Here is a 27,973-nt window from a genome sequence, read left to right as displayed (position 1 = left end):
TTTCATCACAGTTTTTATTATCACAGATCTAAGTTGAACTTGTCAACATTTGGTCTTAGGGAAAAGGGTCACTGATGAACATCTACTCATTATAGTTTTTTTTATTAACAAAATGAACACAGAGTTTAATACAGTACATGTAAGAAAATAAAACAGTGTTAATTATAATAATAGTTAATAATAGTTCTTAATTTCTTTTGTTTTTCTCTTGAAATATAACAAAAAATACTGAGTGGTGGGTCAATAAGGAGTATTGGTAAGAGTGGTGGCACTATTACAATCTTAACAATACCCATTCCTAGGCAACCTCATGGTGATGACAAGACTTGGGGAAGTTGCTGCTCCCAGTAGATGGTAGGCTGATTTTATGATCTTCACACACACACACACAGACAGTCTTTGCTCTAAGATAAACTAATGATGTGATACATAGAATTTGCAGCATGGTTTTACTGGTTTTTATATTTATGAAACTGTGAACATCCTGGGATGCAAGAATTTAAGAGAAATTAAATCAACAGCAGCTCTATATTTAAAGGACAGACACAAGGATGGTGTCAGTTTAATCTAGCTCTCTGAAATCAGCAAATTTTCCCAAATGTTGCACTATTGCTTTAAGTCTGGATTAGCTTGTTGTAGTTTGTTCCAGCAAGGTCCTCATGTCCAACATTGCATCCTCCACGACTCGGGCCAAATGAGCTGCAGTTTTTTCTTTGCTGGTATAGTGGGATTTATGAGCAGACACCGTAAACTCAATGTGATCGTCCTTAACACTGTAAAGCACTTCATATTTTCCAGGTTCATCAGGGCCATAACATGGCAAACATTCACCTTTGTTTATTACCTGGTGAACAGGGACAGAGGTGAAAATGCAGTTGTTAGTTACTGTTGTTGCACCGAGACCTGATATAGAATGATCTCTGATCTGTCAGGGTTAGTGTATACTTCTTTAATGCATATCAACATGCAGGGCCACACTCTTTGGTTTGCCGATAAGTTCACAAAGAAACAAGTAACACTTGAACAAATTACAAATATTCACTTTTTGCTCTGGTTATACAGGTAGACTTTAGTCACAATCAAGGTAATTGTACTATGCCTTCTTATGATCGTGGCTCCACCCACATACCCTGACTCCCCAGCAAAGAGGGTGGCACTTGTTTGCTAATCTCCCCAAATGTAGAGGTAACATCTGATTAATTACCTTTCCTATCTTCTTTTGCTCTCTTACTCTCTCCCTCACCCCTATTCTTGAAGCTGAAAACCAACTTGACCTGATATTCACCAGAAAGTGCTCTCCCACTAACCCTTCTGCTACGCCTCTTTGCGTCCCTTACCATTTCATATCTTACCCTCCCCCTCTCTCTTAAACTACCAAACATCTCTCTTCCACTCATACTGTCCCTATGCACCACAACCTATGCTTCTTGCTGAGGCACTAAACTTGGTTAGCTGCTCCTACTGCCCAACCACCTGCCCTCTTGACCCTTCCCCTTTCCCACCCTTCCCCTCTCACTTTCTTCAGTCTGTTCCTTCTGACCTCCTTCCCCTCCTCATCCACCTCATGAACACCTCATTGAGGTCTTTTTTCTTTAAAAAGGTGCACACACTTTCTTTTACTTTCACACATGAACTGAAAATTCAACTGCTTTCATCAACATCCACTGTCTTACATCCAAACTGAAACAAAGACAGACTAAAATAGCTTTTTTTCTCCCCCAAAAAACACAGATTTTCAAAAAACAGTCTCCAGAGTGGATAAGTCTCCAAATACTGGCATGGTGTTTTAATATATATGTCATTGTATTGTGCAAAACAATGAAGTAAGCCTTGTCAGTGGGGGCAGGGACTCTGTGACAATAAAGTTAATAAAACAACCCTTCCCCTTTAACTTCCTCTGTGATCTCTCATTTTATGAATTGAGCAAGTACAATTACATGTGAAAAGTGGTAGGTCTTTGGGCACATAGACTGTATTTGCAACTCCACCTTTTTGGGGCTAAACGGCTGGATGAATTTATGTACTGGAGCACACAAATATGAGATTTGTTGCAGAGTATTAAGTAATGGCTATCTTTTGTTGCAGTATTGTGGTATTTTCATTTTTATGTCTCAGCTTCAATACTTACAGAACTTGTTCCAAGTTTGCAGTCAAAGACTTTAAAAAGGGAGGGGTCTGTAAAGATTTCAGGCATGGGGATGTTTTCTTCCTCAGCCTGCGTCCTCAGACCATAGAGATGGCAAGACACGTCCTGGCCTCTAAATGCCTATTGGAAAGGAGATGCTGTTGTTTACAAAGTCGATCACCACATGTAGTATTAAAGGTACCCTGGCGATTTTACTTGCAAACAAAGATTCTTTTTTTCACAAAATCTCCATGTTTGCCCTTAAGGTATAACAAATATGTGAAATGCAATTCCTTACTCCTAAAACATTTCCAGGCCTGGATTTTCCTCAGAGTTTGAAAACTGCACTATGTAGAATCACAAACTCCTTGTGCACAAGAATGAACGACAAGGTGACCCACATGTACAACATTGCTCCATAGCACTAATAGTGGTCAAGAACTTCACAGGGTACCCTTGAGCTCCACAAGGAGAAACTGACTAGGACACTGAAAGTAAGGCTGCCCCCTGATGTCAAAGATTCCAATCATCAGTCTGAGACCCCTCAATCGACTCCCCTTTTCTTGTGTGTAGGTTGGAGGGGTGACATTTGATCCCTAGATGTAGCAGGGTAAAATCATTACACTACATTAAGTTGTCCCGTCACCTCAGTGAGGATTTCTGCTATGGGTCTAGGTAGCGGCAGACCCAAATTCAGGGTGAGTCTGAGCGAGAAGGAGGCAGCTGCCCAAAGGAAGAGAAGCTTTACCCAGTCAGGCTCTGAGATAACTTTATCTTCTACTTACTGCTAAGAAGTGGTCTATTTGCAGCCCACAGACAATTAATACTTTGTAGTATCTGGCTTTTATTTTATATGTAGTGTTGGCAACTATCTATATTATGTGACACACAAACACACACACACACACACACACACACAAACAGATGCACACGCACAGACAGCTTTTTTTTACTGTCTTTTTTTGTAGTTATGCACAGATTATTAGTTATGGAATATGGAGAGTGGAAATAGACTCAAATAGACTATTGGAATTATTTAATTTGATGTTAGAACATGGAGTATAGACACTCCCTTTGACAATTAGCTAATTGCTGTAGCTGATATCATGTAAGATGTGTCAGCAGGTATATAAGCATGGAGCTGTCATCAAGTTGGCATTCTTTTTGTTTGTTGATGTATTTTTGTTTTGTTTTGTTTTTGGACCTCTTGACATTAAATTTAAGTTGTTTTTCGTGTCTTTTATTTTTCGTTGACCCAGGCTCATTCCAAAGAACACAGCATTGAGGAAGCCACAGTAGGCTTCTGTCACATGAGGCTGGGACACAGGAAGGGCTTTTTGGATCAGTTTCATTGGTCACTCAGCCCTTCAAACATCTTGAGTAGGAGAGATCACTTTCAGCACCAGCAGCATAGTAATAAGGCGGAGAGAAGAAGAGAGCAATGGATGTAGAAAGCTCCCCTCTTCCCTCGCTGCCTCGCTGTTGGTGTTGATATTTCTGTTGGTAATGTGAAAAATATTTTGATTTTAACAAATCATATTTCTCAAGAGCATATTCCCTTCTCCTATCCACCTCAATGGTTTCCCCATGATGTGTCACTGAATTCAGATCATTTTCCTATGATGTTTTATGCCTGCCCAGTGCCAAGCACACACACACCTCTGCCGCCCTCATCCCAACTACAGTAAAGGAGGAACTGGGCGAAGAGCTTACACAAGTGTAATCAGCCTTACCCTGTGACATTACAGCACTGTGTCCATTTATAAATGTCATACTTGGTGTGATGATGTAAAAACTAATAATAATTAAAATACACATCAGCCTATATGGTGCCTTTGGTTAACATAAAAAAATCCCCATTGTGGCTGCAATATTGGCATGCACACACAATGTTCGCTAAGCATCCATGTATAATTCTCCTTCCTGATCTCTACAGGCTCACCTCATCTCTGCATGTCCACCAGCCGTGATGCATTCACAGACCTCACCTTCAGCTCAGAACTTTCCATGTTAATGTGAACTATTCAGAGACCTCGCCACTGGCTCAAAATTTTCCATATCAGCCTTCCAGTCTTCTGTTTATGAGAGGTCTGGCTGGGGGAGGGCTGAGACAGAAATTTACAGCTTTTAGGCTGCCTCCACAGAGCTGGTTGCTCATCCCTTCACCAGGTTGTACGGGGAGTGGGGATGCAACTGTGAGTTAACAGAGCAGATGGACAGGACGTTGAGTCTGGGCTATTTTTTCCAGTTCTGCCATGTTCCCTCTCTGTTCATGGGCATCATGAATGTCAATCTATTCTCCAGGGAGGACACAGATGACCTCTCAGTAGAGATCCAGGACCTGTTACAGAAACAGGAAGTCAACCCCACTCACGGAAGACAGATAGGGTTTACTCTGCGTACTTCCTGGTTCCCAAGTAGAAAAGAGTGGTCTGACCCATTTTGGATTCCTTCATCTCAAACCGATGCATTGACCTCAAGACATTCTGTATGCCTACCATTAAGCAGTTACTGGAACTAGTTCAGATGGATAATTGGTTCACCAATGTGGCTCCTAAACAGGAAATTCTTTCATTTCACTTTTCAGGGCATAGCCTATAGTTACAGCAGACTGCCATTCTGTTTTTCCTTGGCGCTCCGCACCACAGGAAATGTGTTCTACATAGTCTAATTGATCTTACAACTAATGAAGTTGGGGTTCACAATAAAGTGGGGCTTCACAATAAAGTGGGGCTTCACTTCGAGGTGTGGACCCAGTTCAGAAAGGCGGAAGTGCATCTGTGTGCCAGCCGGTGCAACACCCACTGACCACTATAATTCTGCCTGGCACTGCAAGACAATCCACCCCTCCACTTCTGTGGCCTAGGTAATAAAGAAGTAGGCAGTGACTAACCTTTAGCCAGTCAGGATCAGTGTGGCTGGGTTGATGTTGCAACAAGTTTATACTGTGTGGTCCACATGTATGTGCATGCTCACAATTGGAGAAGAGAATTCCCATAGAGACCAGAGGGCTCTGTCTGTGCTAATAGAACTGGGGCTACAAAATCACAACTTTTACTGTCATTACTAAAAGGCATCCTTACACCAAAAATAAAGTGGACATACACTGAACTGTATTTGGCAGTGCTGTGAATGACACTCACCATGTCAGTGTACCATGCATGTGTCTTTAAAGCTTTCTCCAATAAAGCAACCTTCTCTGGGTTCTGTGCAAAACAGGAAGAAGACAACAATGTTACAAATAATCATTTGGTGGTTAGTGTTTTTTGAGCGGGATTGCTGTGCAGCAGTAGTATGATATAAAGCAATCTATGGCAGTATCTCTGACATTAACACATTTTTTTCATTACGCAGAGTTATAGTTGCATAAAAATTTTCCTGTATTTTGACCTGTATAATGGGGTCATCAAAGGCTTTGACAAAGGCAGCTGAGGCAGGCGAGTTTGTATTCATAAAACTTATACGTCCTAGTTTGAACGCACGCAGGGAGACATATTCCAGTGATGGACAGATCTGCTGGTACATCCTGATAAAAGAAAGGAGAGACATTTTTTCAACAAGTTCTGTGTTCCACCATACACAGCCCTGAAACTTATTGACCACTCAAACAAATACTGGAGCTCTAAACACTCTTACTAACTATCCATTAACTTTTACCTGTAGTAAGCCAGCTTCAGCGCCAACTGTACGAAAGCATTAGGGCGCATCTTGTGAGCCTTTATGAAGGTTTTCCCAAAGTGGTCAAATCCCGTAAAGCTCAGATCCAGGTCGTCAGCCAGTCTGTGGTGGTGGAAATGAGACACATGTGAGACTTTCCTTGGTTAGTTTGACAGTTTTTTTAAGTATTTGGCAGCATTATGCCAATTGATAAGTATAAGTTATGTATAATATACATTTTTTATTCTGTTCATATCAGACTGATTTTTTTGCTCCCTCTCTCGTGACAGGAAGTTACTGTACAGCCGTGATGATCAGCAGCTTCTGTTTACTCACACTACTGTTTCTCACAACGTTATGCTTTAAACAGCCTCTTAAGGACAGTAATGTCAGCTGAGATGGCCTGCAGTCCCATGAGTCTCTAAAGCATAGTTTATTTGGTCATGAGTTTCCTGTGGAAGTTATTATTTGAAAATTTTTAAAGTGTGGGCCCTGGATGTGAAAAAACATTAGTTCTAATACAGGGCTTTTTTAGGGTTACTGTCATATCATATTTCATATCTCTTAGGTCACATTTGAAGCCCTTTTTCTGTCGTTTTTATAGGCTATTCTAATTGTGAAAATGGAGTTGCTGTTGTAGGAGCTGTCCACGTAGCAACACATGTAATTGAAAATTACTTCATGTTCCTCTGGATTTCTATTGTTCTGGTCACTGGGTGTCTGTGTAACTGTCACAACTAAAAGCTGCTCTCACGCGTCCATGTGCTGCTTGGCCTCTTCAATGTCCTTCTTGATCTCAGGTGTGAGGTTGAAGTGTAATTTCTGGGGCATGGGTAAAGGCTCCATGGGGGACTGTATCACCTCTGGCTTTTTCCTGTTTTCACACACAAGAGACAATCAATCAATCAATCAATCAACCAATCAATCAATCAATCACTTTGTCAAATGAGAAAATACAATTTTAGTGAAATGTCATTTGTCAGTTTCATTAATTTGTGCACAAGATTATGATATTGGGCAGTCTTTGGCAGGGTCTTCATTTAGGATCCTTGTGGACTGAGGATAGAAGCTCTTCCTGAGCCTCTCAGTGCTGGCTTGGAGTACCCGGTTCCTACTTCCTGATCTCAGCAGTGAGAAAAGGCAGTTATTCAGGTGGCTGGGATCTTTAATGATTCTCCTAACTTTATTCTTGCAGGCCCTGGTATAAACATTTTTAAAAAGGGCAGAGCAGCACCTATTTTATGTTTAGCTAAACAGACCACTCTTTGCAGGGCCTTGTGTGTAGGGCCTTGTGGTCCTGTTCCGTGCTATTTTCTTTACTATGCATTGATGTTCCCCTATCAGGACGCTTTCAATGGTGCAGGAGTAAAAATTCCTCAGTATTTGATGGGATGGTCGCAATTTCCTCAGTCATCTAAGGTAGAGCAGTCTCTGCCTTGCCTTTCTCACCACGGAATCAGTGTGCAATGCCCAGGTCAGGTTCTTACTGATGTGGAAATCAAGATCCTTGCTTCTGCCCAAAGATTACTTTCAGGTCCTTTGTCTTATTGATGTTCGATTGTGATAAATATGTCAGGTCTCTTCATTAACATTTTCATGAGTTTTTATCATAAAAACATTAAAATATATTGACAGAAACCTTGTAGCATGTCATTTGACTCTTAAAAATGATGGATCTGAGCTGCCTAGCTTCGGGGGGAAAAAAGAAGAAAAAAAACAGTAAAAACGAACAATGTTGCTTCAATCTAGGTGATAAAAGGATGCTGGCATAAAATTACGAATTGTGTGAATTCACAAGTTATTTTACCACTCTGTTCATTTTGAAAAAATTGATGCAGCATATTTAAACTTAAGAACTGCGTTGTTGTACACTGACACTGTCCCATTATGAAGAATACATAGAAATCACTTCAGTTTTTGGGCAAATCAACGTGAAATGAATGTTACTGATTAAATGATATCTGTGATAAATACCAACACACTAATCACAATAACTTCAGCAAATCAGGACTAAGCATAAAAACATAATTCAAAGTCCATACATTATTCATATGCAAGTAAATGAATGCTACCTGCAGTTTCATCAAAGGCTTTTTTTTTAGCCAGCGTGAACAAATGGACCAGAGAACAGTGCAAACACACTCAGCAGTTCATTAAGATCAACAATAACCTTGCAAATAAAATAAAACAATATTTTTGCTCAGATTTTCCCCATCAAAAGATTTGACTAAAAGTATTGACAAAAATTGATCTAAAATGTCCAGACTTTTCATCAACTTTAACTGGACTAAAATGATGAAGGTTAAAAATGACTAAAATGTGACTAAAATTAATGAGCATGTCCATCTGAAGACTAACTGCTGCAATACATGGGACATGGATGTGGCACAACACGTCTTCTGCAGCACGCCCGCAGCAGAGCTCATTCATTATAATTAACTGAAGCTGCTACAATGACCATGGAAGCCATACTTTCCCACGTGGGACTCCCACTCAGCCTTGCTTTTACGTGGCTACCTTTTTTTAAATCTGCATAGCTCAGGGGCCATTTTAATGAGTGAAAACTTCTTAAAAGTGCATAACAATGAGCACAATCTGTTTAAGAAAGACTTTTACAGCCCCCCTGCTTTAGCAGGGCCTGCTGGGTGTGTTTTCCCCTTGTATGTCTGTGGGTGTTTCTCAATGTCAAGGAAGGATCCACAAACGGCCGAATTTGAAGGACGTTACGTCATCGACCCTCGCCGAAGGACTGTTCCAATGTCAAGGATCCTTCCGAGTTTCACGAAGGACTGAGTCCTTCTTTCAGAGAAATTCGAAGGATGCATTTGTGGATCCTCTGTGGGTATAGAATCCCAACAATGCTTTGCACAGTAAACGATTTGCTGGAAGTGAGGGCCTCTTCAATGAAACCTGCGCCAGTGGAGCTCGGCAGGATTTACATAAATATGTAATTTATTTGGATTAATGTCTCCATGAGTTTTTATCATGCAAGCGTGAAAAAAATATTGACAGAAACGTCATAATTTACACTTTCTAATGTGTCCACTGCTGAACAATGACATTTTTTTTAAATAACGTGATTTAGATAAAACATAAAAGTGTTAAATGAATCATTCACAGCAGAGATGGAGCACTAAGGTAGAGCTGCGCAGCTCATCAGATGTGCTATTCATATTACTGTAGCAGTGTGTGGTGACACATACAGAAAATATGTATTAAAAAAAGGGATCACTGTTAAATGACTGATTCTGTGTGTGAGTCTGTTTATATACTGTAAATGATAATTTAGAACTTTTTCAGCTGTATCTTTACTCCATTACTCGACTTACTCTTAAATATGATCCAGAAATATGTTCTTCCTAAAAGTCACATGATTCTGACAATACTGATACATTTGTTTAAAATTGTACAACAACATTACAGAGTGCCAAAATTATCACAGTAACTGAAACCCCCTCAGTCTGCTGAGGGTTAATGATGATCACATGGGGACACTTGTTAGCCTGTTCCAACGTGTGTTCACTGAATGCTAGGGAGGACTCTTGCCTTGCCTCTGCAGGATCCTTCCTAAACACTGGAAGGTGTGCCCCAGCACGTCCAACAGCTACAGACCAATAACCAGGGGTATGGTGTTATTTGTTTATGTACCAGAGCATTGTATGTATTGTAGCCATATAGGTAGTTGCACAAAGACAGGAATCATTCCACCTGTCCATGCTACAGCAGGATGCAGTGATTTAAATCTCTATCTGTACACTCTGTCTCATATTAAACTTTTAATTACTGAAACAGCAAATCAAAACATCTATACTTACATGATTGCTGTAAAATGTTCACACACGGACGAGTGGACGATACCATCAGCAACTGTACACATGAAGCTCAGACCGCTTGTCCCATCTTCTCCAATAATTAACTGAAAAAAGGATAAAAACACAATCAGCATTAAATTCCTGATCCTTATGAGTCTGTTTGGTCCTGTATGTGTGACTGTGTCGCTGAAGTGTGAAAATAGTGTCTTCTGACAAGAAGGGAAACTTAGGGTGACTAAAAAGTCATGAATTATTTTCAAAATGACTCAACCAAAAACGAAACCTGCTGCTGTACCACTGTTGTATCCCCATTTTGTAATTTCCAGTTCTGTCTTACACTACAGTCCTTGCCATTACTAACTTTACCATTAGTGGATAGAAATAAACAGTCCCCATGACTCAGGATATCACCAGTTGTAGTAGGCATTGCTAGCACAGTGACGAAGACCTGATCTTTTCCCCGGTTTTAACACCTGCAAACACAACCTGTCTGGTTTTGTTTGCCCTCACTGACTGGCTGCCTGGTACTGACCTCCGCTCTAAAAACTGAACAAGGAAATGTCTTTTTAACTTCAATGGATCTTACTTTTTCACATCTGGGCACAGAACTGTTTTGGCAAGCCTATACTGCTGCACTCAAAGAATTACGAAGGGGGCAGTGTGCTCTTTAACTCTTGCTTTTACTTTATTTCCTGTTCTTGTTTGTACAAGCTGAGCAAGGAGTTGGTTACCAATATCCAGCAACTTCACACAGCCATTGGAGAGAAGTGGGCTAACATTCCAATGGCACAATCAACAAACTGATCAACTCTATGTGAAGAAGATGTGTTGCACTACATGAGGCAAATGGTGTCACACCAGATACTGATTGATTCTTTGGGGTATCTGTGACAAAAAAAAATGCATTTCTGTAGTGCTAGTCATATAAAATCTTAATTGTTTTTTTCAAGACAAAAGTGCACAGTTAAGAGTCGTCTTTTGTTGTGACCATCTCAAGGCACACCTTAGCTTTAAGCTGCTGTTTAATCACCATCTTGGTATACACATCTGTCAGGGGGATTGGAAAAGGGGAAGTGCCTACTAATAAGGATTTAACACATTTGCAACCAAAAATGTGAGTGTATTTATTGAGTGCATTAAAAAAGTTGTATATATTTTAACTTAACCCTGTGAAAAATGCGAGCAGAAACAGAACGTTGCAGGTCAGTTTTGTTCAGTGTAGTTATGCTTTTGTTGAACATTGTTCCCACTCAATCAGTAAATCAATATGTTGCCTATTTTCCACAGAAGTTGAGATGGGGCTCAAAGAAGAAATCCTTGGTATTGATATCACTGCCATTATAAGACAATATGAAAAAAGCACANTGTGTGTGTGTGTGTGTGTGTGTGTGTGCGCGCCAAGCATGTGTGTGTGTGCCAGTCTATGGTGTGTGTGGGACAGAGGTAGTTTTATACCTGAAACATTTGGAAGTTTAAATCTGTTAACAATTGAAACAGTAGAGATTGTGGTTTCAAAAAGAGCTATAAAGTGATGCACCAATCAGAAACAGGCAAGAAGTGATGGAGGTCTAATCAGCTGATCAAAATCTGCTATCTGTATCCAGGCATGTATCCAGGCATGAATATTCAGTTGATCTGCTGACAACACATAAGTACTACTTGAAAAGACATCCAAATTCAAAAACTGTGAGGTGTATTGCTGAAATGTCTTCACTTTGAGCATCCCAATACTCTGCTCAAGATGTTGACATGTCATTTGTCCTAGTGCTTAAATGGGCATATCAACTGAAAGAAGACAAAAATATCTACGTTTTGATGTATAAATTGTGTATGAAGAGTAGAAACTGCGAGCATTACAGGAGTTTAAGTTACTTTTTTTTTTTGTAAAAACAGAGAGGCAAAAGGGTGTTAGAGTGGGGGATGTCTTCAGTTACGTCACCTACTCCAAGCAGTGCCATACACACCTATAATTAACTCAGAAAAGGTCTGAAAACAGCATAAACCTGTGATAATATACAATATAAAAATTGCCAAAGATATCAAAAAACTGAATGATAGTTTATCAGTTCAATCTTGTAACCTGTTCAAAGTGTCAGTGAAGTCTGTATCTGTATCTGCGGAAGCAGATATTAAGTTATTTATAAAGTTGAGTGTCATAAGGTTTTAGCACAGGTCAAGGCTATTTTGTCCAGCACCCTGGCAAAAGCTGCAGACTCTAATTCACCAATTGCTCTGGTTGTGGTTTCAACTGATGTAGGGATCAGAGCTGTCCTCCTTCAATGTAAATTTTCTTGTGTCGACTGGAGCATGGTTTATCTTAAATTTTGGGTCAAACACTGGGCTCAGGGTCACCTCAGGGTCATACACACCAAATGTGGTGTTTTTTGTATTTATTTTTGTATTTTGTAATTATTTGTTTGCTTTGGAGATGTTCTTTGTGGAAACAGGTTTTAAAGCCTTTGGAAACACAGCTTGAAATAGTAAAAATGCATATATTATATCAAAGTCGAGTGTGTCTCATTAATCATCCACAAAAGTCTGAGTGAAAATAACCATTCATAACTATTAGAAAACCTGGTGTAAAAACAACTCATTTTGCTGTTTAGTAGGGCCGTAACGGTACATGTATTTCTGTCGAACCGTTCGGTACGCGACTTTCAGTTCGGCACGACCCTGTACCGAATTATTGGGCGCAGGATATTATTTTATTTTATTTTGTTTTATTTTAATTCCGTTTTTGCGAGCCGAACCATTTAAAATATCTAGTTCCCGACGGACATAATTGAGTGACGGACCGAGTCCCGTAAATCTCCGCTTTCACTTTGTGCAGCGCATTCTCGCATTTTGACAACATGGCAAGTGAGCCTGACGAACCTGAAGACCCACCCGCAAACCTTAAGTCCTCCGTTCGGGAACACTTTGGTTTCAGGGTAAAATACGAAGATGGAAATAAACAAGTTGACAAGACAAAAGCAGTGTGCCGACACTGCAGAACAGCGGTCGGGTATGTACTTGGAAACACGTCTAACATGCTAACGCATCTAAAGCGTCACCACCCGACTTTGAACGTTAACCGGCATGACTAGAAAAAGCAATCTGGTGCAAACTACGATATCATCGTCTGTAAAAAGAAAGAGCATTTCCCTGACCATCGCGCTAAAGAAATAATCAACCTCACTGGAGTTGAGTAAAATTGTTTACGCTGTACTTTAGATATAAGCATGTTTTGTTTACTGCACTTTAACAAAGTGGGAAAGCTAAGTAAGTTCCTAGTAAAACTGAATCTGAGCAGGCTTTAAAGCTGACCAGCTGCACTATACTTTTTATTTTAATTGAGTAAAATTGTTTAAGCAGAAATGTATATTTATATTTTTCATTCAAAAAATGTGTTAAAAAAACAGCAGGATTTTTTTTTCACTTTTATATTTCTATTTTCATTCAAACAATGTGAAAAAGCAGGATTTTATATATATTAGTTTCATTCAAAAATTGTTTAAAAAGAGTTAACTGCTCTTACCACCACGTATGTTTAAATAAGGTTACCAATAAGTAAAAGATATTTAATAGTTGTCTATTTTTTTCATTACTGTACCGAAAAAAAAACGAACCGTGACTTGTGTACCGAGGTACGTACCGAACCGAGATTTTTGTGTACCGTTACACCCCTACTGTTTAGACCACTTGCCAGGACAGAGTGGGTGTGGCAGATAATGCTCTGATTGACAGCTCCCTCGTTTTGATTGACATCTCCCTGGCTCAGCAATGGCTGCCACAAATTTAATCCAGCCGTACATGTTTGAGCCCTCTGATGATTCAGAGGATGAAGCAGAAGCCCTGCCAGCTGAAAATGATGCCTTTCAGGTGGTCACTGAATGGTAAGTTTCAAAATGTTTTGTGATTCATATTAATGTTACTTCGTAGAATAGTTAGCATAACTTTTACATGCAATGTTAGCTGAGATGAATGACAACGGAAGGCTAGCGCTTTGCCTTTCTTCATTGAGATACGTTTCATTGGAAACATAAATCTGCTCCGTTTTTCTGATAATAGCCTTTTTCATTCAAACACATCCAGTCTTAATAGATTAAATATGTCTTTACTCTGACACACACACCGACCCTCAAAGCGGGAGAGACCGGCGCCGGCCGGCCGTCTCTCTGGTGTTGTGTAGAAGTATTTGCCCGCCTCGAATAATGTTCCCCTCTGGCTAAAATTGTGTTGTTTCCCGCAGCATCACCTCCGCAATTGGGGATATGTTTATGCGTAGCAAAGCTAACTGCTTGGGGTTGGGGTTAGGGGTGAGGAAGGGTGCACATTACGTCCCCTCCCCGCGAGCCGACACCGGCACTGGGCCCGAAGGGCAAGCCCGGCCGCTCACAAGCCGCCTCTTCCTGCAGCTCCACGAGCTGCAAAGGCTCGGATTGTCCGGGCTCTGGAGCCGGTCAACCTGATTCGAGTGCTGCTGGGAGCCCGCCAGAGGCAGAGCCTCCGCTGGGTCGCAGCTGAGCGGTTCAGCCAGTTTACGATCTGTATTTTCTAAGCATTAGACTAGAAAGCTGTTTGTTGGCTCAGACTCAAAGAGGCAGATTTAGCTGGAGCAGAAAGGTGTTGTTGCACTGCCACTGGGGGGCGGGATGAGACAACTGATGGATGATTTATATTGGTTTGGCATTTATTGCGTAATAAATCTCAGAGATAACTACGGCCAAATCAAGCCCAATTTCAAGAATGTACAAAAACTTAAAAGACAGATATTTCGAATTTGGATGGAAACTGATTTCTAATTGTTTTTACATGTTTAATATTATGTACATAAGACCCTAAATTACATAGTGAGAAGGCTATTGTGGATTTGGGTTTCCAGAGGCTTTAACACTTTGTAAGTCAGGAAGTGTTTTGTTAACAATTCTATTGAGAAATGCATTTTGTATTAAAACATGTCTGTAATATTTGTAATATCACCTGAAGCCCCTTGTCAAACCAGCGGTTTCCACTGTTCCACTGGCTGCCTCCTCCATGCAGCATCTGACGAAAAGAACTGCTGCGATACTTCTCATTAGACTCTGAGGGCCTCGCTCCATCCAGACACACTGAAAAGATGCTGCTTTGGATAGCCAACACCGACTCTTTGCTGGTCTCATCTAAACACAGCAAGGACATGCACACAGAGCAAACTTTGTGTTATAATGTAATCAGACTGCAACAGTTTAAGGAGGGGAGAGCTGTATGATAAAATGGGAGAATTGTCATGATGATGTTAAGATATGAAAAATACTGAATTGTGTTACCACTGTAACTCATTGTACCTTAAAATAACTCAAAGATGGCCCCCAATGCTCCCCCTTTAAAATAAGCAACTGTACACTTTAACTTCAGAGGAAAATATTTTACCACTACATTTACCTGACAGATAAATGTTACTGGTTATGTTGCAGATTCAGATTTTTACTCATAATAATAATGGTAATAATAATAAAGGCACAGCAAAGGGCAGGCTGGGTGAAAGGACAGACATGGAGCAATGTGTCCCCATATATATGAACAATTCCATCCAAGGAGGTGGAGGGGTCCAAGAAGTTGGCTCCTAAGTTCATCGGACTCGTGCCTTTGCCCTCTGATGTAAAGGTTTCACCACTGGAAGGCAAGGATTCTCTCTCCAAGGCCTCATCTTCCCTGTCAATGGAAGACATCAATGTGGAAGGACTGTCCTTGGACAAAGATGGACTTGGTATCGACTCTGCCTGTCCCTGACTCTCCTACTTAGTCTTTGTGGATTGCTTCGTTGTGTGGCTGCACACTTCGCTTTTGTGTGTGTGCCCTGCAGAATCCACGTGTCATCACTGCTGTCAAGCTCTCTCCTGTCCACAGCTGGCTTCGCATTGGAGAGACTGTTTTCTCAGTAAGTACTTGTGGTTTTGGAACCTCAGCTACTCTGACATCGCTCTCCGCCTGCCCCCTCTCGTTACCATTGCACACTATTGAACTGTCTACTGTGTGTGTGCGCCTGGTGGATGCCAGTATCTCCCCTGTGTGCTGCTTCAGCATTCCATGCAGAGAAGTGCGGACAGATCCTATTCCCCTGGGAGCTCTGAAACTGAACATTGACTCTCTGTTGCTTCACCAGACTGCGCTCCCTGTATTTATTGAAGTGGTGTATTAAAGCTCATTATAAACTGTTCGGCTTGTCCCTGCTGTTGCTTTTCAGTCCAGTCTCAATCAGAGAATAGTTAGAGATGAAATGCCATGGAATCACATACTCAGCTGTCTTCTACAGTCAAAGTCATTCACTACATTACAAGATTGTTCAACTCTGTTGCTGTCACAGTGTTTGCCTTGGTGTTGTGAGAGTGTGAGACAGAGCCTAAAAGTGTGAGACGGTCAGGTGCGTGAAAGTTGGCAATCGTAGTGTATGCTACTGTGTTCTGGGCCACACACAAAGACTGCCTACTAAGCTGATGTGCTTGCTATCTGATGCCCCACTGCAAAGCTTTCTGTTGGTACAGTTACACAAACAAATGGTCAGCTCAACATCTGCCTGGTTAGCACAAGCTAAAGCTAAATCTGTTAATACCATTAGATAACATTAGCCTTGTGATGCTAACAGATAGCCCTTTCACTGTGAGTATGTGGCCTGGGTGGACTCTCATCAAATGTCGCTAAGTGTGTGTCTGTATACAATATTGCCATGACAAATATTTCAATATTATGCTAGATTGATATTTTTTTCAGCAGTCCTAACTGTCTCGTGGCAAGGAGGGGCTGCTAATCAATACACTGCAGGTCTACAATTATGATTTTACTCATTTTAGATAATAAAAGGCGCTAAGTGTACGTGTAGCATAACAAATGTTAAAACTCGTTAAAAACAATAATGCAGTTGGTCGTTGCAAATGCAAATGATTCAAGTGGTTATTTGCAGATCAAGAGGGGAAGTGAGATCCCATCACAAGCAGTCATTTGAGACGCATGTGGAGACACATTCCAATACCAGGTAACAGACTTTAAGCTGTTCACTTGTGATGGGATCACTAAAGATGCATGACAATACCAGATGGAAACAAGCTCAGAGTGAAAAAAAAAATGAATTCCCCCTCTAAGATTAATAAATTATATCTTCTTCTTCTTCTTCTTCTTCTTCTGCTATACCAGGCATGCATGAATGTAGACAATAAGTTTATTTCACATGTTCTCATTAGGTCAGTAGTTCTACAGTATGACTTGCATTAGAACAGAGTTGTTCTCACCTTTGATGAGGTTGTTGTAGGTTTTGCTCCAGCTGTCACGACGCTGGGTGGTGAGGATTCCAACAGGCTCCATGTTGGTCTGTAGTGAGGAGTTGCAGATCCTCTCCAGCTGAACACAAAGCTGATCAACTGTCAGTGGACTCCCATCACTGTTGTATGCTTCCATCACAAAGAACTGAATCCAAAGGGAAGAAACATGAAAGCAAGACTGGGTTACCACCTGAGCAAAACCCCCAGGAGCAAAGACGCTCAGCCCTCCCAAAGCCTTAGGTTGTCAGTGAGCAAATGGCGTTGTGGTCATTTGATTTACAATTATTAATTGTAATTACAACTTGTAATTAATTAAAATAATAAACTGATTAAATTTCACTGTGACCGCTGGTTAGCAAACTGTTCTTAAATCAATTCATTAAGACTCCATATGGATTTATTCAACCAAAACACAGTTTTAGTGATTGTTAGAGGAGTGGACTTATTGACTAGATGACTGAAAAGACTAACATCTCACAGTTTTGGTGAGTTTTATTTTGTTTCTGTTGCATTTCAGTGGGGTATGTTTTATGATGAGTTACCAGGACAATTAAGCTAACGTTAGTGTTAAGTTTTCCTGCTTTGACCTCCAGACCGTGGTCAGAACCATGAGGAGACTTTGTTTTCTTCTGAGCTGCAGTTGGTACTCCGAAGCAAATCCACAAGCACACAACTGAAACTGTACTTCACATTTACTTTTGACATCTTCAGTCTGCTGAGCTGTGGCTGGTTTTGTAACCACTGTTCATACCGTAGAGAGCTTCACATACAGTATATTAGTAAACTGTAAGTATAAAATGAATGGATGTTTCCCTGGCTCTGGCAGCAGCTGTAATCAGAAAAAAGCTTAATTCACTGTGCCCTCTGCTGGCAGCTTATAAGGTGGAATGTTAACTTGTTATGTTACTCAATGTATGAGTTGACAACGTGAATCCATCAGCGCACCTTAAATTTCATGTGACAACTTTGACCATTACTTTAACTAGTTTTTATTGTCTCTCTTGGATTACATACACTTTTAGTAATGAGAGGATCTTTTAGTGTTAAAAAATACATATTAATTTTGACTGGAATATGTGAACTGCATATATCCAAATCTCACTCAGAGAAAAAAAAAAAAAAAAAAGCATCGCAGAGCGTTGTTTCTGTGGTCTCCAGCAACACTAAACCCTTGCACTTGCCTGAGAAGATCTAAATGCACAAACCCATTATTTTTTAATAGCCCATGGAGAGAGACTCTCAATATAGCCTGTTCTTTTTTGTTCTGAAAATGTCGGCGTGTAACCCTGTTCTGTGGATGATGATGAAGGTGCAGACTGACAATGGAGGAAATACAGTGAGTGCTGGATGGAGCAGTGTGTGACAATAACCGCGCCCACACGAAAGAGTATTGTTTGCCGTGGTCTAGGTACCATGTCTGAAGGGTTACTTTTGGTTCCAAAGGTATCATACTGACAGTGTTTGGTGGAAACAGGGCTTAAATGCCTCACTCTAACTCTAAAACTAAGTTTAACCCTCAAACAGGCCTTTGAAAAAGCGAGGACCAGCCAAAAATGTCCTCACTTTATGTTTTTTTGCTAAAATACACTTTTTGGTCCTCACACACACACACACACACACACACACACACACACACACATACATATTGGCTGCGCACTGAGCTATTCTGAGCTATTTGCAACTCTCGTAAAACGTTAGTCTTAGTTTGGTGAAAGACAAAAGACTTGGATTGGTGTACAGTTGTATATTTTTCTGTTAAAGGAAAAACAATAGGTATAAGATTAGGCCAAATGGCATTCTCACACTAGTTAATGTGACACACTTTATAGCCCCAACCATCAGATAAATAATCAGACTACTATCATTACACAGACAGCACTGAAAACAGACAGAAAACACAAAATATCAACCACTGGGCACCTCTTCAATATTATAGACCTATTCACCACATTTCATTAAAGGAGAAATTCACAACATTTTAAGTGGCTATCCAATTATTGTTGATGGTAAATGCAGTCAATTGAAGCAACTGAAGCAGCTGTACTGAGAGAGAAGCTGAATTCTCTAACCCTGAATTCTGAGTTGATGAACCCTGAAATGGAAAACTCTGAGTTTTTGGTTCCAGTACGGCTGATCAGAATTAGATCCATCAACTCTGAGTATATTCACCCTGAGTTAAACTTGTGCTTGGTGAATGGTTTTCACTGTTATAAAAAAGGACATGCAGAGGTTTAATTCTGAGCTGAGGGTGACTTGATGCTGCATAATATTTGAATGAGGGCAAAAAAACTGCTGTTAAAAAAAAGAACAACTGACAGCACATAACAGGGGTAACTTTAGACAGCCCCGGATAACAAACTAATATCCAACCAGGATTTTGATTCTGACATACATTAACCTTCATTAATTAATATGCTTTGATTTGCATTTTGACACTGACTAAATCAATGAGGAAATGAAACTGCATGTCTGGCTCTGTCAGAGGGAGAAGAAAGAGAGAAACTCAGGGTTTGTTGAAGGAAACCTGCCAGTGAGCATGTTAGGTTCAAAGAGTTAGATACAGTGATAACTGACCCTAAATTTAAGTGACCTCTCTTTCCTAAACAGCAAACCCAGACTTTCCCTCATCCCAGGGTTAAGTTACTAAGCCCCACCAGACTCTGACACCACTCTGCCTTGGTCTGGGTCCATTCTCGCTGTGGGTGAATCAGACCCATCTGATGCCCCACCAGCTATGAGAGATGATGCATGGTTGAGCCTCAGAGCAAAACTCAAGTCCCGGGCCCATTCTACACTGGAGTCCTGGGGCCTCATTTATAAAACTGTGCGCAGGAAAGGTGACCAAAGGTGATGTATGAATAAAGCACAGAAAGTGCTTACGCTCAAAAATATCCTGATTTATAGCACAGTGTGCATGCATGTCCCACGCCTGTTTCCCTTTATAAATCACATTAAACTTGAAATCTGGCACAGGTGAGCGAGTGTCTTGCCCAATCCATAGGTGTCTATAAATGGCCAATGAAACGCCCTGAATTAATAGTCATTAACAAGAAACTGCACAAAGAAGAGCATGGCAAATGTAGCGGGAAAAAAAGGTTAAAACTAAACTTCACACTATGTGAAGCTGAAGTTCTTGTTGGGGAGGTTGATAACAAAAAGACAATGTTGTTTGGTGGACTCAATATGGACATTACTAAAAATGCAGCGGAGTGGCAGCTGGTGGCAGATGCTGTAAATGCTGCTGCCTCAGACTGTTTCAGAAGTAAAGACGAAGTGGTCAAATATTAAGGTGTTAAGGCTATTTGCAGTGATTTATTTAGACAGAAAACTGAGGGATGTTTCGAACTGACTGTCAGAGGGTTTCAGTGGCTGAAATAAACACTCTAAATGCGGGATACAGTTGCAATAGCTGTTTGACAAACAATCTGATTTTCTTGACTCAAATGATTTCTTAAAATACATATTGTGTTCATAAACAATGCATCACATCCAGACGCTGGCGCACAGCAGCAGATTTTGGCTGTAGCTGATTTTGATGTTTGTATTACAACAAACAAAGGCAAACTAAGATGAATTACAAATAAACAAACAAACAAATGAAGAAACATATCTGACATGCAGCAGGCATCCATCGCCACTGTGAGTCGCTGGAAGACCTCACTACTTATTTCCATGGAGGGTAAGAGCTTGAGGTTGACAGGTGGATTGGTGCCAGGCAGCAGTGATGCAGATGACTGTACCAGATTGTTGGAGTGAAAAGGGAACTGAGCCTGAAGGTGAAGTACTTAACTTGGTCGATCTACATTCCAACTCTCAACAATTGTAACAAGTAGTGGGTAATGACTGAAAGAATGAGATCTTGCTGAAATGATCTTTGCAGAGTGTCTTCACTTAGAGACAGGGCTAGGGAGAGGACCTGGAAGTCAAACTGTGTCATGTTTAAACAAGCCAGTTAAGGTCATTCAGGCATCTTATTAGAATAGCATTTACCATGTTTTACATTAATGTCCCTGAAGCACTCATATTCACTAGATTCATGCAGACTTACAAATAAGAAGTGACATAATCATAAAAGCTGAACTTCCTTTTGACTGAACTTCAGAGAGCTGATGAGTTCTCTTAAACTGGTTAATATGAGCTTTTGGGGTGTTTTAAATGACCACAGTACAGAGATAAAGGCCAGGAACCTTTTTTTTTTTTTTTTTTTTAGCAATGACTGTACAATTTATTATTGGCCATTACAAAAGTTGTGCAATTGTTATAATATGTATAGTTTAAATACAACAATATTAGTCCACTATTTTTAAACTATAGGATGTTACACTACCTTCTAAAACTGGAATTATCATATTGTCTTCCAACAGTGGTATTTCCACTATGCTCCAGTTTGGTGGCAGGTGTAGGACAAATCCTTGTCTTTGATCGACTCTGCTCTGAGCATTCATGTGATTAATCATGTGATCACTTGAGAGCTCCTCCGTTTACCTCTTACACTTTACTGTAAATAGGAGTAAGTTGCTTTATAATGTTCTATTCTCCAAATTTAGTCAAAAAAAGCTTTTTTTTACCCCTCAGCTGGCACTTTATGATATTTTGGGGTATTTTATGCCTTTATACAGTAGAGCATAGTAGAGAGATTAAGGGAATAAGGAGAAAGTGGATGGTCCAATACAAACTGGGATGTTGTGGTTCATGGTCAGGACCGAAATACCCAACAACCCAGGATGCCCCCTCAGTTGGCTCTTAAGACAATGTCCAAGTGTAATTCTTACGAGTGTTGTTATGAGCACTGGTCCCAGAAAAGCTCAGGCACAGATGTTTGACTTGTTACTCACCTGACCGTTGTGTACTACAGTGATGTGTTTCTGGGCGTAGAACTCCATGGTGTCCACTGTCGCACCAGGGATACGGCAGGATGAAAACAGATACTCAAACTGCTTCATACACAGTGGCTTCCCTTTTATGTACTCAGCTGGTAGTGTGTCACTGGAAAAACACACAAACATTGAATACTACCCCAGCCATCAAATACCATTTACAATTCTGGCCATTGATGTCCCTGAAGCTGTCACATCCACTGGATGTTCAGAACCACTTAAAATAATGTAGTTTCGTCTCCATGTTTGACTGAAGTTTAATCTTTTCACCTACAAAATAAGAGAAATGAAAAAGGCCTATACCGGTAAGAGGGTAGTACTGATACAGTCAGCCCACAGTTTACTGTCTGTGACCTGTGTCCTACGATATAGCATTTGAGGCACTCACAATATTTATTGATAAGGTTTGAATTAAAACAAACTCTTGTGGATATTAATATTCTTATTCAATAAGATGAGCAGGAAAACAGGGTTTTCGGGTCAAGCCATTTCTTTTTTCTATGAATAGTTTTACTTTGTCATACTATATTTATTTTTATGTGAAAAAATAAGAATAATAAAACTGATCCAAACCAAAGATGCACAGATATGAGTGTACAAAGATAGAGAGCAAATGTCTGAACTTGGTTGAACTTTTCCAAGTTCAAGTTTACCTTTTGACTAGCTTAAGACAACATCATTTAAAAAAGCATAGTACTACTTTCAGTCAGCCGTTGAAACCTCTGTTAATGTGCAATTTAACTGTTAATTTTAAGTTAATTTTTGAGCCACACAGTAGCTGTATTTATAATTACATTGTGTGAAACAATAAATTGTGACTGAAAAAAATTAAACTGTTACAATAATAAAATATAAGCTGAGTACTCACTTGTCAATCATTGTCTTTAATTCCATTCCAGCTGCTATCAATTTTGCAGCAGACCTGAACAGAGAAAACATGGTTATTTATTTAAATCTTCATTTTTCATTTAAATGTTTGTAAGGAACAATTTGAGAATGAGACTAACTTTATTAAGGAATTGTTCAAATTAGTGGCTTACTTTTTATCCCTTATATAGGTCAATTTCCCAAAACAAAAAAAGTCTCAAGGCCAATCCAAAACAATCCTGGTGTAGTTTGTCAGCCTATATAAAGTTACCCCCAGAGCCACAGAGGACATTGTACAACAGACTGAATACTACTCATCTAAAAAACTGAGTGTAAATGTATTTATTTAATAATTAAACATAACTGATTTGTCCAAAGTCATAAAGTCCAAAGTGCTTAATGTTTGTCAATGATTGTACAGTATTGATCAAGTGGAAGCTTTTGATAAAGTTGATCACAATTATATGTCTAGGACACTTTATTGCTTATGGTTTTGGTAAGACATTTTTTCTTCTGTTTTATTAAAGGTTGGTGGTGGACTCAGCCCACTAGTCAGTGTTCAAAGAGGTTTCAAACAGGTTTGTCCATCATCTATGATGCTATATACTCTCTGGCCATTGAGCGTCTCTTGAATCAGATCAGACAGGGTATAACAGGGTTAACCTTTTCAGAAACAGTAAATTTAGTTAGCTTGTCAGAATATGCTGGTAACGTCACAGTATTCATCACAGGTCCAACAGAAACTGGCATAATATTGCAGTTCAACACTGGTAAAATGACAGAGTTGGCGGTGGACTTCAGCAGGCAGAAAACACCCCTACACATATTTCCATCAAGGGGTGTATGTGGAAACTGGACAGGACTACAAATACCTGGGAGAAGACAACAAATTGAACTGGGCTAAGGACACTGAGGCTGGACACAAGAAGGGCAAGAGCCGACTCTACTTCCTGCTGAGGCTCCGGTCATTCAATGTGTGCAGTACCATGCTGATCAACAAGATCATCAGGAAGTCCTTTCTCCCTGTGGCCATCAGACTCTACAACTCATTCACCTCAGGTCGAGAGATGAACAGTGGAGAAATGGAGACCTGAGGTGGCTCCTAAACCCATGGGACGTAAAGCACCGTAAGGGGCCGTACCCATGCATTAACCACCTGGAAAATGCGAGATTGGGCGCTGGGCACTACTTTTGTGCCTGTTTTGAGCCAGCTGTGAAGAGCACTGTAGAAACTTGCATCTGAGGTTGCTATGCAACCTTAACACCTTAGCACCGTATCAAAGCACATTTACCTGAAATCCTGAATGCAGAGCTAACCTTCATCCAGGTGCTGTTTATAAGTGTGTGGGCATATTGTCCATGGGACAGAAGAAAATCTTTGGCAGCTTTGCACCAAAATGATCAACTTTTCCATATTTATCACAGACTGATAATTTCAGAAGAAGGGAAAGATATCGGTCAGCTTTGACTGATTGTTCCTCATCAAATGACATGCAGTGCACACTGCTGTATTCCAAAAGTTGAACTCGGTTTATCTCAGAGCGCAGCAGGCGCGCCCTGAGAAATGGGTGCTTGGGAACGCGCACACCACGATGGCGTCACTCTGGCGTTTGAGTGTGCCTGCCGCATGTCTAGATTGAAAACTAATAAATTTGAGGTCGCAAAAAACGCGGCATGTGTACAGCCCCTTATGTGATATTAAGGAAATATCATGGACATGGACATAATCATAAACATTCTGTAATAACTACACATTCTCGACCTCTTACACTAACTACCTCAGATTTCACATTGTACAAACATATTTATAAGCAACCCACCTATATTTATCATCCATACTAGTAACCTGTGTGTGTGTGTGTATATGTGTGTGTGTGTGTGTGTGTGTGTGTGTGTGTTTGTTTACCTTATTTTTTCCTTTTTATTACTACAGTACTTTTGGGGAAAGATCCCTGAAGAATTTGATACACCTGCGAGAGGCTTTCGCGCAGCAAGAAATCCATCCTTGACAATAAACTCTGTAAACTAAGAACAGTTACAAACTATAAGTGACACACAGAAAAATACAGACAACGACAGATAAACTCAATTGAGTTTGTAAAGAAGGTGTTTCATGGCACCTGTACTTCATATTAAATGTTTTTGGCAATCTGCTTCTTCCAAATTAGTGATTAAATGGCACAAAATGCCTGAATAAAGTTGGTGGCCAAAAAAAAATGAAATGTGGTTCCAATTTACATGAGCGGTAACAGTGTCTTTCCCTTGTTTTCTATCCCTTCCAGGGTTGCATAGACTGTAGGTGGCTGAATGTTCACTTTGGCAAGAACCCTAACTGCAAAAGTTAGGGTTTGAATTTATATTTAAAATTATGATTGTTCAAGGTTCAATTCTGGTTGAAACTTAATCTGTAACTGCAACTATAAGTGTATCTGTTTGGTGACACATGAGAATACTGGTGGTCACATATTATTGATACAAATCCAAGAATTGTGCTAAAAGACATCTGTATGACAACTGGGTGCAGCAAACACACCTTGAGCAGCTCTGTCAGAAATGAGACAGAAGCAGAGCTGCATGATTGGGCAGGGTTTTATTCAGTTTCTTTTATACCATTTAAAAAGGGTATTCCAATGATTCAGATTCTCCTCTCATCCAAGGACTGAAACTGATATGACAGTAGTGGGTTTGACATGCAATCACAAATGACATTTCAGTTTATTACAACTACGCTGTTCAGTTATTATCTGTTCAGCTCTGTGATAAAAAGCTGTTCATATATTAATATTTTACAATACATGTAGCATTATCCCAAAGACTTTCAGTACTGTAACTTGGGTTTGAGACTGTTGAGAGTGATGACACATTGAATACGTTCAAAAAAATTGACCTGGTGTTATGAGCATCTTAGGTTCAACTAATGACAATAAAGATCTCCAACTTAATCTAAATCTTTGAAAGAAATACAGAGCAAGAAGTATGAATAAACATATGTGATTATGTTGTAGTCGACCAAATAAGCAGGGGGTGACTTATTTTCTTTTAACTTGAAAGTTAATTCAAATGATTGTATTGTAAAATAACTACAGGCAGCAACTGTGCTCTTCTGTCTTTTGATCAGACATTATATTCATCATTTAGTGTATATATTCCAGTGAAACATCAGTTGTATTTATACCATCTCCACCTCTACCTCTGAGCTGGTGCAGCTGCCACTGACCACACCCTTTCTTTCTGTCCCTCTCCAGCCCAACCCTCTGTCTCCAGCCCTGCCCTCATTCTCCAGCCCTGTCCAGCCCCACCCTCTCACTCAGGCCCCATCCTTTCTCCACCAGTTTTGGAGGCCCATTTTGTGCATCTCTTTCCTCATTTCCCAAAAAGTTTCCTCCCTTTCATTTAATTTTGGACCACAGATTTTAATAGACTGAAGTTTATAAGAAATAAATCTTTCATATGTAATTTAACTGTGGTTGAAGAAATATGAAGCAAAAAGTATTATGTAATTATTTGGTCAAGATAAATATGATTTATTTTCTAACCTTGGAGATCTGTATCTATGAGCTCTCCTCCACTGGCAGAATGTGTCTATAAGGTCAGTCCCAGGAGGTGAGTACATAATGAGCTTCTGCAGAACTGCAGAATGTGTGAGGAGGTTACCCCATTGTCTCAATAAATGTGTCTACAGCTATTGGTGTAGTTGTTTGGCTCACCCAGTTCTCAGTGTTGCGTGCTTTCATTTCCAGGCCTCTCTGGAGTCTTTCTCCGACTCCTCCTGCTTTCTGAAACTCTTCCACCAGTTTTTTGGTTCGCGTCAACTCATCCTCCTCCAGAATGGGCTCCATATAGCTGAGATAGTGCTCACAGGTCTGCTGCAGAGGGGGGACAGGCTGACTGGGCAGTCCCTTCTGCTGAGACAGGTTTCTGCCAGGAACCAGGGTCGCTGATACAGGTTTCACCATGTGAAAGGGCCTCACCATCTCCACCTTTATGTGGGAGATACAACAATATACAAAATACATGTACATGTATGTTATAACTAATTATAATGACAACGGTTTTATTTTTATCAGATATCAGTAAGACCTTATTGTATTGCACAAAAATGGTTGACATACTTTAGAAAAGCAGCTGGATACAAAATAATGTCACATTGCTGTGCTCTCTCCCCCTCCCTGCCTGTCAAGGTATTGGGTAATACAGGCAGATTGACATATCATGTAATCAATCAGAGAGCTGTAATGATCAGCACTATGTAAACTCATTTGATACGGGCTTGACTGAGTTGAATGCTTGAATTCATTTATAAGTAAATGTTCTGCTCTACAGCACATAACATAACATAACAAGGGAATAGAGACCCAGACAAGAATTAAAATTAAAACTATCTAATCTAAGACATAAGAATACAGGGTAATACAGTAAGCACTAGTTTTGTGCAAGGATTTAAGAAATATATGTACCAAATGGTGCTGTTTACTTACCACAGCTTTGCTGCAAATTCTCAACATTGTGCTTTCCAAGAAACTCCCACAGATTAAGGCCAAAGAAGGTATCTTTTTAAAGATACATATAGGTAATGTTTCTACTATACGAGAGGAGTTGTTAACCACTGCTCTGCTGTCAGCTACTTGACTTCAACTGAATATAAAGACCAGAGAATGTTTGTTTGTTGTACTGGACAAATGGATGTTCTACAGTGATGGTTAGGGCTAATCAAACAAAATTAGCTAACAAAATGTTTAAATATCAACATCCTTGTGTGTGTGTGTGTGTGTGTGTGTGTGTGTGTGTGTGTGTGTGTGTGTGTGTGTGTGTGAACTCCCAAAAGGCTATTTGTCTGTCCACACACATATTTGTCTGACAAGGGCAGTTAGGGTGTCAAAGGCTGCTGGGGCTAAAGCTTTCTTAAAGCACATAGTTCTGTGGAAACTGTGAAGGAGACAGCAAATATAGGTTAAACAACAACAGATTTCCATATTAATTATTGTTTTACTTTTAATGGCCACTGTAATTATAGGGTAAATGAACAAAAGCATTAAGCTTTCAAAAACTCTCAAAAAAAAAAGACATATTATAAAGTCGTGCTTAGATTCTCAGTCAGTGATTTTCCTCTCACATCACTGAATTCACCAGTAACTATTCACCTATGATATGATACGATACCACTTTATTGACAGTTAACACTGAAATTTATTTTGTGTCCTCTGACAGCTCACCACAAGTTCATCCATGACTTAGTCATACAATTACACAAACAGCATATACCCATGGACAAAACAAACATTATTTTCACATATTACCTGGACTGTAAACTGAAAACTGCTGGCTGGCTGAGACAAACTAGCCCTCCCCCCTCTATCAGTG

The 27,973-nt window shown here is 40.0% G+C and overlaps 1 protein-coding gene across 1 annotated transcript; it reads right to left on the bottom strand.

The window, feature by feature from the left end:
- On the bottom strand, positions 1 to 27,248 carry LOC126384782 (carnitine O-acetyltransferase-like). Its single transcript, XM_050036072.1, has 14 exons — positions 27,091 to 27,248; positions 26,320 to 26,592; positions 24,519 to 24,637; positions 22,614 to 22,667; positions 21,704 to 21,854; positions 16,839 to 17,013; positions 14,557 to 14,735; positions 9,598 to 9,698; positions 6,537 to 6,656; positions 5,783 to 5,905; positions 5,516 to 5,651; positions 5,269 to 5,331; positions 2,129 to 2,266; positions 1 to 844 (listed from the first exon to the last, which is right to left on the bottom strand). Exons 1-14 carry the CDS (start codon positions 27,115 to 27,117, stop codon positions 626 to 628), a joined length of 1,878 nt encoding a protein of 625 aa, XP_049892029.1. The 5' UTR covers positions 27,118 to 27,248; the 3' UTR covers positions 1 to 625.
- Between the last annotated feature and the right edge of the window lie 725 nt (positions 27,249 to 27,973).

Source organism: Epinephelus moara, chromosome 23 (assembly GCF_006386435.1).
Source record: "Epinephelus moara isolate mb chromosome 23, YSFRI_EMoa_1.0, whole genome shotgun sequence".
NCBI lineage: Eukaryota > Metazoa > Chordata > Actinopteri > Perciformes > Serranidae > Epinephelus > Epinephelus moara.
The sequence above is the reverse complement of the archived record's forward strand: the minus strand, read 5'-3'. Positions and strand labels throughout refer to the sequence as shown.